This window comes from Chaetura pelagica, unplaced genomic scaffold (genome assembly GCF_000747805.2).
Source record: "Chaetura pelagica isolate M959 unplaced genomic scaffold, ChaPel_1.0 scaffold339, whole genome shotgun sequence".
Taxonomy (NCBI): Eukaryota; Metazoa; Chordata; class Aves; order Apodiformes; family Apodidae; genus Chaetura; species Chaetura pelagica.
In genome coordinates this window covers 125,570-138,375 of record NW_009954540.1, presented here as the reverse complement: position 1 = coordinate 138,375, position 12,806 = coordinate 125,570, and the positions used below count along the sequence as shown (strand labels likewise).

At 40.9% G+C, this 12,806-nt stretch overlaps 1 protein-coding gene across 1 annotated transcript in view; it reads left to right on the top strand.

The window, feature by feature from the left end:
- Positions 1 to 1,647: 1,647 nt before the first annotated feature.
- CEP78 (centrosomal protein 78kDa) overlaps positions 1,648 to 12,806 on the top strand; it is a 28,855-nt gene continuing 17,696 nt past the window's right edge. Inside the window, 7 exon segments of the mRNA XM_010004921.1 lie at positions 1,648 to 1,900; positions 2,119 to 2,294; positions 2,897 to 2,969; positions 3,506 to 3,609; positions 7,226 to 7,400; positions 10,445 to 10,558; positions 10,745 to 10,796. Of these exon segments, the coding sequence (XP_010003223.1) occupies positions 1,648 to 1,900; positions 2,119 to 2,294; positions 2,897 to 2,969; positions 3,506 to 3,609; positions 7,226 to 7,400; positions 10,445 to 10,558; positions 10,745 to 10,796 (947 nt within the window).

The window sequence follows — 12,806 nt, the reverse complement described above, 5'->3', positions numbered from 1 at the left end:
CCCCCCCGAAATTTGCTTTGCTGTGTTTTGAATTGTTACAAACTTACAGCTTCCTAAAAACTCTTAGTACAGAACTGGATTTCTCAGTTACATGGTATGCTTTGTTTGTTTATTTGTCACCAGGTTAGTATCACCTGATGTCTTCTTCCTTCTGTAGTGAAAGAGGTAGTAAATAATTGTCTTCTGTGTACATTCTCAGAGCCAGACATGGTATTCTGGGCTTGTGTCAGATGTACTAACCTCTGTGCAGAAGAATTTTAGTTTACATAGAAGTTTCTCAGTTGGGACTTACTGTGAGTCTGATTAGTTTGGCCCTTTTCCTTTTGACCTGCATATGGGCTAAACAAGTGGTAGGGCCAGAAGTACCTCTCTAGTTCTGTTAAAGGTGTGGTGTTCAGTTGTTGCAGTGAAAGCCACCATATATTGTTTAAGCTTTGGAGACAAAAGGCTCCATGTATGTTGCACATTGTCACCGGAAATCTGTGATGCTTTACAATGGATGTTGACTTTTTGAAGCTGAAGAGTTGGATTATAATTTAATAATTTCTGTTCCTGTGGCCACAGTGTGGTAATTAGTAAATCAGTGCTGTGGTAAAAGAAATAAAAGGACATACAGGAACTCTTATTATAGCTTCTATTCCTATTATTATTACAATTTCAGTCATCCAAATAGTAATGATGTGATTATTTTTTTTCTAAATTATAGTCTTACAAATGGTTGTCTTCACATGCTTGTACGTATCCAGTAATTCTTGTCCCATGCTGGCATAGAATGTTTCATAATATTGGCTGAAGCTTTCTGGTCTTTAACAACATGAAAAAAAAATGTTTGCAGTGTAAACAATGTCCGGTGTGGGATGCTTAAGGCTGTGTTGATTAATAATGAAATAAATAGATAGATAAATAAGTCAATCCTCTAAATATACCAATATTTCTATTTAGACCATGGAATTACTTATTCTTAATAGTTTTGCCGAAGCAGTATTTAGGGATTCTGTTTGCGAGTTAATACTGTTTTGCTCTGTGGACACTAATGTGTAACAAAAACTTTGTCCTGAAAAGTGTGTTCCTAAATTTACTAGGATAAGAATGTAAGGTATGCAATGGCAAAATTATATAGGAAAACACACATTTTATTCTGTATTACAATAATTTAGGATTTTTATTGAAGTAGCAGAGAAGCTAGCAACTACTTCTCTATGGAATAATAATTTGTATCCCAAGATGTTGAGTCAGGGGGTGCCCAAGACTTTCAGGAGTCTGCACACCCCGACATTACACCATTAAAATTGAAGAAGAAAACAAGAGCTTTACATCACTTAGGGCTTGAACATTAGGGCTTTGTGTTTTGGGTATACTTGTTTATGTGGGAGAATAAAAAAATGTGGGGTATTGTGTGTTTGGTTTTTTTGTTTGTTCAGATGTACTTACACAGATTCACTATCATCATCACAAGACATCAACATGTTAGCTGCCACATCAAAGAAATGTAAATGCTGTACAATATGCCTAAATATGTTTATGTTTTGCGTATGCCTCTTGAATCGAACTTCTGTTGCAAAACCAATTATGCATTGGAAAATGTTTATATCTTCTTTTTTTTTTTTTTTTTCCTTATTTTAGAGAGACGTTTTTCACATAAAAGAAATGATTGAGTCAGTCAAAATAAGAAGACAGTCCATGCTGGATTTCTACTCACATTATGAACATCTTTGTGCTCTTCAAGGCTCTCTGCCACTGAAAGCTGTGAAGGCTAACCTGACTCAGGGTGCTCTTGATCTAATTGTAGATCGCATGAAAGCTGCTGATTGGGCACCACTTCTGAGTGCTATCAGGCATAACAAGACTCTGACTTCTATTGGAATAAGAAGTTTTCATCAGCAGGGTCTCGGAGAATCAGGTTTGTAGTGACTACCCAAGACAAATGTGTTGATGTATGGCTATTACAATTTGTTGCATAAAATGTTTGTGGGATTGACTATATAGGGGGAGGAACTGTAATACCCAAGGAATTATTTCAATATAAGAAAAGCAGCCGAAAAGCAAGGTGTCATTATGATTGCTTTTAAGTCAATAGGGAATGGATTTTACTGATGTGTAATTTTTGTTGTTTACTAGGTGTTGAAAGATATAAAACTTACATTAGAAGGAGAACTCCAGCAATTCGATCAAAAGACTTGACTGGCCAACTATGCAGAGCTGTCAAAGGCTGTCTCAGTATATCAGATGTACTAAAAAATTTAGAACTGCAGGGTTTGCTTCTGAGGGAGAGAGATCTAATACTTTTAACAAAGGTGAGAATACATTAGTATACAAATACATGGAAAATATGCTTAGAACATAGAGAAGTATCAACTACATTTTATAAATATTTGTCACAGACAAGGATATCTCTTTGAAGATATCTTTATGTTATCCATTGTATGAATGATTCTGCTGAGACATTTAGTATAACCTAGTCTTGCTGAACCTATCAAAACCACAACTTTCCCTTGCACTGATTCATCAAGGCTTATTAGAAAGTTCTTAGCAACATCTCTTCCATGTGTGCCATGTGCATATAACTCATGACTGAAATTACTGTGCATGTACTTGGCAGAAGGAAGAGCTGTGGGACACCAAGGTGGTAAAAATGAGTGTTCAAGATGTGTTAGAATACTCTCCAGTTTGCTTGGGAGTGGCTGCTGCTATTTGCCAACAGGCTACAGCTCTTCCTGTGCTAAATAAATTAATTTGCTTAAACTGAGCTTTAAGATTCTCTTGTTTCACCCTCCTCAAAACACCCTTGAGTGTCTTTTAGTGAGCACAAAGACATCTGAGCAGTTTGGGTGGTTAGGTCTTCTCTCTGTATTTTTGCTTTTCAAGGCGGTTAACAAATACTGTTTTTATTCTGAAGGGCTTGGCCACAGCTTTATCTCTGGAGAGTGTCTCTTTAGCCCACTGTCCAATTGGAGATGGAGGATTGGAAAGTAAGTTCAGATTCAAAACATATAAATACACTTATCTGTTCTTTTAATCCTTTAAATAGTTAAGTAAGCTTTTCAGTATTTCCATTCCTGTTCCATTTCAAGTTTGTCTATAGTGCTTAAAGTTACAATTTCCACATTTTTCTACATGACTTAACATTTGAAGACTTGAGTTTCTTCACTTGATGCTAATAAATGGGCATACTACTTTATAGTTATGTTTATACTTTTATTTAAAACAGCAGTCGTAGTATTTGTATGAGGTTAAGTCTTTCTTGATTTGTTCATGTTTACTTAAGTAAACTGAAATACGTTCTAGCTTTTTCAGATAGTCTTTGCTAAACGCTTCTGCTAGGAAGAGATAATCTTAGAATACTTTAAATGTATTTAAAAGATACTTCGTATTTTAACACTAGTTCTTTGTCATAGCTTTTGCCTATTGAAATTGATTCAGCTTCTTAATATGGAAGTGAAAAAGTGTGTTCTCATAACCTAACTGTGGTGTGTGTAGGTAACATGGATGCCTTTGTTTTCTTCAGCAATCTGTCAGAGTGTAAGGAATTCAGCTACTATCAGATCTGTCAACTTCTCAGGATGTAGTCTTACATGGCGAGGGGCAGAACATATAGCAAATCTATTAAAGGTAATGTAATCACTTTTCTTAGAACCAAATGTTCACAAAAATTTAAATACATGTAATTGCATACATAAAGATGATGAGGCACTATATAGACAGATAGAAGCAGCTTCACATTCACATGCCATGGTCCTCGTGGGAGACTTCAGCCACCCTGACATCTGTAGGAAGAACAGCTCTGCAAAACACAAACAATGCAGGAAGTTTCCGGAGTGCAAGAATGATAACTTCCTTTTCCAAGTAATTGAGGAACCAACAACGAAAGGTACTATGCTAGACCTTGTCCTCACCAACGAGGAGGGGCTGGTGAGGGATGTTAAGCTTAAGGGCAGCCTAGGTTGTAGTGACCGTGAAATGGCGGAGTTCAAGATCCTTAGGGCAGCAAGGAGAGCTAACAGCAAGCTTACTACCCTTAACTTCAGAAGGGCAGATTTCAGTCTCTTCAGGGATCTGCTCAAGAGAATGTCTTGGGATAACATCATGGAGGGCGGACGGGACCATGAAAGCTGACTGATCACCTTCTTCAGGCCCAAGAATGTTGCATCCCAACTAAGAGGAAGTCAGGTAGAAGCTCCAAGAGCTTAGTGTGGATGAGCAATCAGCTTCTAAACTTAAGAAGGAAGCATACAAGGGATGGAAGCTAGGGCAGGTATCCTGGAAGAACTACAGAGAGGTTGTCTGAGCAGCTAGGGATCAGGTTAGGAAAGCCAAATCCCTGCTAGAATTAAATATTGCCAGGGATCACAGAATCACAGAATCTTAGGGGTTGGAAGGGACCTCAGAAGATCAACTATCCCAACCCCCCTGCCAGAGCAGGATCACCTAGAGCACATCACACAGAAACTTGTCCAGGCAGGTTTTGAATGTCTCCAGAGAAGGAGACTCCACACCCTCTCTGGGCAACCTGTGCCAGTGTAAAGAAGTAAAGAAGTTTTTTCTGATGTTTATGCGGAACCTCCTATGCTCCATTTTGCAACCATTGCCTCTTCTCCTATCACTGGATATCACTGAAAAAAGCCTGGCTCTGTCCTCCTGACACTTGCCCTTAACATATTTGTAAACATTGAAGAGGTCGCCCCTCAGTCTTCTTCAAGCTGAAGAGACCCAGCTTCCTCAGCCTTTCCTCATCAGAGAGATGTTCTACTCCCTTAATCATCTTTGTGGCTCTGCGAGGGATGTAAGAACAATTAGAAAATCTTCTTTAAATATGCTGGGGAGAAAAGGACATCCAAGGAGAGTGTAGGCCCTCTCCTGAAGGAAATGGGTGAGATAGCAACACAGGATATTGAGAAGGCTGAGGTCCTCAATGACTTCTTTGCTTCAGTCTTCTCTGGCGAGTGCTTCACCCTCAACACAAATGCAACAAAAGGTGAAAGCAGGGACTGGGAGAGTGAATTACCCCCCGCTGTAGGAGTGGAGTAGGTTTGTGACCATCTAAAGAACCTGAAATGGAGTAAATCTATGGGACCTGATGGGGTTCATCTATGGGACCTGGTGGGATTCACCCATGGGTCTTGAGGGAGCTGACGGATGCAGTTGCTAAGCCTCTGTCCATCATATTTGAGAAGTCATGGCAGTCTGGTGAGATTCTCACTGATTGGAAAAAAAGGAACATAGCCCCTGTTTTTAAAAAGGACAAAAGGAAGACCCAGGGAACTAGAGGCCGGTCAGTCTCACCTCTGTGCCTGGCAAGATCATGGAGCAGATCCTCCTGGAAAGTCAGCTAAGGCACATGGAAAATAAAGAGGTGATTGGTGACAGCCAGCATGGCTTCACTAAGGGCAAGTGTCACGCCTGACCAATCTGGTGGCCTTCTACAGCAAGGCTACAGAGATGGGGAATGGTGGCAGAGCAACTGGCCTCATCTACCTGGATTTGTGCAAGGTGTTTGACACTGTCCCACACCATCCTGGTCTTCAAAATGACAAGACATGGATTTGACAGATGGACCACTCAGTGGATAAGAAATTGGCGGATGGCCACACCCAGAGGGTTGTAGTCAATGTCCAAATGGAGGCAGGTGACAAGTGGTGTGCCTTAGGAGTCAATACTGGGACCAGTGCTGTTTAATATCTTTGGTGGATATATGGACAGTGGGATTTAGTGTATCCTCAGCAAGGTTGCTGATGATCCCAAGCTGTGTGGAGCACCTGACACTCTAGAGGTGACATCCAGAGGGATCTTGACAGGCTGGAGAGGTGGGCCAGTGCCAGTTCAACAAGGCCAAGTGCAAAGTCGTGCACCAGGTCAGCACAACCCCAGGCATAAATACAGGCTGGGGGGAGAATGGCTAGAGAGCAGTCCTGAGGAGAAGGACTTGGGGGTGGTAACACATGAGAAGCTCGACATTAGCCACCAGTGTGCACCAGAGCGCAGAGGGCCAGCTGTGTCCTGAGTTGCATCAAAGGAAGTGTGGCCAGCAGGGCCAGGGAGGTGATTCTGTCCCTCTCCTCTGTTCAGACCCCACCTGGAATACTGTGTACAGTTCTGGTGCCCTCAGCACAAGAAGGATATGTACGTGTTGGAAAGGGTCCAGAGAAGGGCCACTGAGATGATCAGAGGGCTGGAGCACCTCTGCTATGAAGACAGGCTGAAAAAGTTGGTGCTGTTCAGCCTAGAGAAGAGAAAGCCCCAAGGACACCTCGTAGCAGTTTCTAGTGCTTGAAAAGGGCCTACAGGAAAGCTGGGGAGGGGCTTTTCATCAGAGAGGATAGTGATAGAAAAAGGGTAATGGTTTTAAACTGAGAGAGGGGAGATTTATGTTAAATATTAGGAAGAAATTTTTCACTATAAGGGTGATGAGGAACCGAAATGGGTTGCCCAGGGAGGTTGTTGATGCCCCATCCCTAGAGTTTTTCAGGCCAGGTTGGATGAGGTTTTGTGCAACCTGGTCTAGTGGTAGGGGTCCCTGCTCATGTCAGGGGGTTGGAACTAGATGATCTTTGAGGTGCCTTCCAACCTTAATGATTCTATGATTTTAAAATTTTTTCTTTCAAGATCTAAACCATCAAACCACTTAGAGCATTGTATGAAATAGTCATTCTCAAATTTGTGATTTTGTATGCCAAACGTAGTTTAGTTTGCTGGTGTGAGATTTAAATATGATATTTCTTAGTAAACATCAGTTTAAGGAATGACAGTTCAGATTGATGTATTTTTGTTAAATGAGGATCAGAACTGTAAATACCTGACACTTGTTCTGGGCAGCACTTCTTTCATTGTCACAACTGTTGAAAAATGTCTTAACTGTGTCTCAGTAAGCTTGTGACTAGTACAGTATTCTAAGTCATGCTGTCATTGGTTTGCATGAAAGTACATAATTTCCTAGTCTATGTATCTTATTCAATATGCATTTAAAATGTCTGTCTTCCAAAAGAAGGTAGTAAGATACTTTGTACCCATACTTAATAATTTGCATTGTAGATTGAATGATCCAAACAAATATGGCTTAACTGCAATGCTTAAAAATTATTTTTAATTAAACTCAGAAAGGGTTTAACTGTGTTTCTTAATCAGCCTTCAAGCCATTAAGCTTTGGTTACAAAGAAAGAAAACTTGTGGTCATCTTGTAATCAATAATAGCTTTCCCTTGCACTTTGTAACAGCTTCTTTGTTTGCAAAGTACCAGGCAATGAAAAGACATGGTGAAGCTTGGGCTGAAAGCCTGCGTTACAGGAGACCTGATCTTGATGATATGACTGGCTTGAGGCGGATTACTTTGAACGGCAACATGCTTGTTGGAGATAGGGGAACAAGTGCCTTTGCAGAGTGTCTAGGAGAGGACCTTTGGCTAAAAGGTATTGTGAAATATTAACTCTTAATATGTAGCATGGGCAACTTAAAATTGTCAGTTATATCAAATGTGTCCAGAAGACTAACTAACTATTTAGACAACAAAGAGTTTTTGAGGGAGAAGCTACTGCCTGAGCACCCACACATCCACTTTTTGTACACCATTTTAGTTCAATGGCGATTTCCAGTTTGGGGTCTTCTAACACCTTACTGGATTCTTTCTCTGTCTCCAGGCAGGCGATTAACTGTTACTGTCTGTCATGGTTTGGGCCCAACACGACAACACAAGAACAGCCACATGGCTGCTCACTCAGCTGCTCCCCCCTCATACTCTGGAATGAGGAGGTCAAAGCTCATGGGTTGAGACAAAAGACAAGGAGGGTTCTTCACCGATTAAGGTCTTGGGCAAAACAGACTCAACTTTGGGAAAAAATAATAATTTAATTTCACACTAATCAAACACACACAGGACACAACACAAAGAGCAGGGCTTGCATATGTTACCCCACCCCTCCCTTCTTCCTGGGCCCAAATTACTTTGTTCCCGGTTTCTCTCCCTCCTTCCCCTCCAGTGGCACAGAGGGACACGGGATGGGGTTTAGAGTCAGTTCACAGACTGGTGCTTCCTGCTGCTCCTTCCTCCTCAGGAAGAAGGATTCCTTCCAGTCCTTCCCTGCTTCCCCACGGGGTCCTTCCCGTGGGAGAGAGTCCTCCAGGAACCTCTCCTTCCTGAGTCCTTCCCACAAGGTCCAGAGCAACCTACTCCAGCCTGGGCTTCCCACAGAGTCATGGGCTGCTTCGGGAGCAGTCTCCTCCCCTGGCACTGGGGTCTTCCAAAGCTGCACAATCAGAGTCTGGACCCAATGAACTATATTGCACAAGGACACTTCACAACCTGGTGAATGATTGTGATGAGAAGTGGTTTGTGCCAAGAGAGAGGTCTACGGCTCCTCATGGCACCCAGTGCAGTTGGATTCTGGAGTGAGCACATGGGAAACCGAAGGAGCCAGCAGTAGCCCCAGCAGAGAGAAAGGAGCAGGAAGGGAGAAGGGAATCTGTTGTCTTACTTTGTTCTGTTTTTTTTTGTCAAAATGTCTAAATACTGGGTCATCTGTTATTGTCCTCCGGTAATTTAGAGAAATAATTTATTCTACAGCGTATCTGTACAAAATTACTAATGGTAGTGGTGTGAGTCATAACATTCTGTACTTGGAATCAAATATTTACCTGTTGAAATTGTTTTATAGTCTGGCCAGGGGTACAGAGAACATGTATACCAATGGAAGAGGGTCAGATTAGAGAATACTAAAGCAAACTGGCCATACAGAAGTCCATAGCCCCTGATGAGGTGTATTCAGAAGTTCTGAAAGTGCTGGTGGGTGTCACTGTGAGGCCATTCTCAATAATCCCTTAAAGATCATGGTGACTGGGAGTGGTGCCTGAAGACTGGAGCATCACAAATGTCACTCATATCTTCAAGAAGGCTGGAAAGAAGGGCCGTTAAGAACTACAGGCCAGTCAGCCTTTCTTGGATCCCTCAGAAAGTGAGGATGTACTGCCATCCAGTGAGACCTGAACAGGCTAGAGAAACGGGCTGACGGGAACTTCATGAAGTTTAACAAAAGAAAGTGTGAAGTCCTGCACTTGGACAGAAATAAGCCCATGTACCAGAACATGGAGCTTCTGGGCACACTGAGATCTAAAAATAGTCTACAGAGAGTGGAAGCAAGGACAGGTAGCCTGGGATGAGTACAAAAAAGTTGTCCAAGCAGCCAAGGATCAGGTTAGGAAAGGTAAAGCCCTGAGAGCAATAAATCTGGCCAGGGACATTGAGGGTAACAAGAATAGCTTCTACAGGTATGCCAGTGATAAGAGAAAGACATGGGCCCTATCCAGAAGGAAACAGGAGGCTGGTCACACAGGATATGGAGAAGACCGAGGTGCTCAATGACTTTTTTGCCTCAGTCTTCACCAGCAAGGGCTTTGGCCACACCACCTGAGTTGCAGAAGGCAAAGGTCAGGGTCTGGGAAAAGGAAGATCCATCTACTGTAGGAGACCATCCTAAGAACCTGAGGGTTCACAAGTCCATGGGACCTGATGAGATCCATCCATGGCTCCTGAGGGAACTGGTGGATTGAGTATACCGTCAGGAAGTTTGCTGACACCAAGCTGTGTGGTGTGGTGGACACCCTGGAGGGAAGAGATGCCCTCCAGAGTTCAATAAGGCCGAGTACAAGGTCTTGCACCTGAGTTGGGAGAATCCCAAGCATGAATACAGGTTGGATAGAGAATGGATCGAGAGCAGCTGGTTGATGAGAGGCTCAACATGAGCCAGCAATGTGCACTTGCAGCCCAGAAAGCCAACTGTGTTGTCCTGGGCTGCAGGTAAAGGGAGGGGGCATCTCCCCCTCTGCTGAGACCCCACATGGAGTACTGTGTCCAGTTCTGAAGCCCCTAACAGAAGGACATGCAGCTGTTGGAGCAAGTCCAGAGAAGGGCCATGATGATGATCAGAAGGCTGGAGCATGAAGACAGGCCAAGACAGTTGGGGTAGTTCAGCCTGGAGAAGAGAAGGTTCTGGGGAGACCTTAGAACACTTTCCAGTGCCTGAAGGGGCCTAGAGGAAGACTGGGGAAAGACTTTTTACAAGGGCTTATAGTGATAGGACAAGGGTAATGGCTTTAAACTGGAAGTGGGGAGATTCAAGTCAGACATTAGGAAGAAATTCTTGACTGTCAGGGTGGTGAGACACTGGAACAGATTGCCCATGGAGATTGTAGAAGCCCCATCCCTGGATGTGTTCAAGGCCAGGATGGATGGGGCTCCAAGCAACCTGGTCTAGTGGAGGTGTCCCTACCCATGGCAAGGGGTTTGGAACTAGATGATCTTTAAGGTCCCTTCTAGCTCAACCATTCTATGATTCTTTGTCCTCTTGTTCTTCATATTTTGTGAAATTGATGTTTTCAGCAGATGTGCGTTAATTGTATTAGACACTGACTAATATTATGCCACTGAGTAATATTTTTTGTACCTCTTTAAACATTTTAGCACTTGATTTGCAGCAGTGTGGGATATCCAATGAAGGAGCAAAGTCCTTATTAGATGCTCTTCAAACGAATACAACATTAGTTGTACTCGACATAAGAAAAAATCCATTAATTGGTATGTATCTGTTCTTTTTGTGTTTTTAGATTGTTTGGTTTTGTTTTTTTCAGAAACCCTGGGGAGAAAAATAAACTTTTTAAAGGAAAAATCTGCAACAGTGTTTTGCTAAACTCTTGAAATAGGGGAAGAGAGCAGGGTGTCTCATACAGGAAATTCTTAATAAGTTATCTTTATTTATTCTAGATCACATTATGAGGAAACATATTATTGAAAGAGTTCTTATGAATGGAAAGAGTTTTTTTTTTATTCATTTTGGAGTGAGTTTGAATTTTTCTTTGTAGCTGCCATTGCATTTTTTTTTTTGGAAGAACAGCTTTGTTCAGAATGAATCTAAAACAGCTATTCTAGTTATTAACAGATGTCTGACTTAAGCAGTTTAAAAAATAAACAAAAAAACCTCTATGAAGGGAAAAAAAAAGAACAAACAGCAGTAGCAATGATGTGGTATTGTGTTGGGCATTTTATATGATTTCTTATGTAAGTAGAGATGTCATATTTAATAAAATCAGGATATCCATTTAATGAAGAGAAGAATGGAAATGTGTGTGTATACTTGGACATTACTGTAGAACATTAAGTAAATATTGCTGCTCGACTTCTGGGAGGATTTCTACTACATGGATCTTGTTAAGACGGTAATAACAACTTTGCTAAGAAGTAAAATCACAATTTGAAATCTTAAGCTGAAGTTATTTTGAAACTTTTTGTCAATAATTTACAGAGTTGAGATTTTTTTAAGTTACTCATTACTATCCTCTCTGATACTAACCATGTAAGAAACCACAGTTAAAATGCAGTATACCGTTCCATCTTTATTTAGTAGTCCATAAAGAGTTTACAGTAACATGCACAAACTGCATATCTGGACCATTTATGATTAGATATACTGTTGAAATACCAGGTCTTGTTTATAGCGCATAAATCTGATTCAGTTCCCAGAGGAGCAGGGCAACAAGTAAGTATAGTATTGTCCTTGTTTTCACAGACCTGCAACAATCCCAGTTCTTGTTCTGGAACTTTTTGTTCTTTTGGTTCTAAAAAGGCTTAAAAGTCAGAGCTCTGGATCTGTACCGAGTATATAATAAACTGAGAAGTTTGTGTGTAGAATTCCCTGAGGATTAATACAATTCCGCACTTACTGCCTTTAAGACTGTTTTGGACAAATTGAGGTTGGTTGTGAAGTAGTACTCTTTTCTCCTTGGCACATGCAATCAGCACTTGCAAAATATTGCAGGCTCACATGAAAATATTATCTGCCTAGAGATGCTCAAGACGATGGGAAAGTTGAGCTGTGAAAAGAAGCAACTCTCTGGGGAATCTCCCTTACACTGAGAGAACACTCAACTCAAGACATTTGTTTTTTTTTCATCCAGATAGTGCAGTATCTAAAGTGTTATTTGTGATGCTAGTAATTCTTCATACCTTGTTAACAAGAAGAATAAAAAAGGGCTGACCACCAGCTCGCTAAGTAACTTTGCTGCTTCCCCCAAAAAACCCCAGCCTAGATCCTTTATTTCAAAAGCTCTGCATGTAAGCAGTTGGGGTTTTTTATGGCATCGAAGCTCAGGGAATAAATAAGTAAATTGTGAGAGGTATTAATGAAGACCAACAACTAGTCATTAAACCCTGCAGAAACAACTGCAAGGACTGTTCCTAAATTCTGGATGTAACTAACACTGATTCATCCTATCTTTAACACGTTTTAGCATAATACACATTTCAGTTATTTTGCAGATTTTCCATGCATTTTTTATGAAGGTTCCATTATAGACTAAGTTTAAAAATTTAAAAAAGCAATGTTTGTTTCTTGTAGCTTAACCTTGTCAAACAAAATACAGTTAGTTAACATCTATATTGCTTCCTTTTGTCATCTATGTATTGCCTTCAAACCTGGGAGGTTTTAAAAGGATGTGCTAGTCCCTTTTCTGTAGTGGAGGAAACACAGATGTTATCTTTGAAATAATTTAATTTAGTAGGGATTTTTTTTAACCTATTGTAATTGCTAGAGATCTGGATTTCATATTGATAGAAAATAAAGAATCAATTGGACTAAGTTTAGCCTATATGCAGAGATTCTTGACCACAAAGTGTAAGATTTAATTTTTCTATGTTAAACTAATCTGTTGCTTACTCTTGCAGCAAGTGACCTAACTCATATCTCACTCACAGATAACTAAAAAGTTACATGCATGATCATTGCTAGTACAGCCTTCAATTTATTCTGGTTTCAGATTTTTATCCTGCT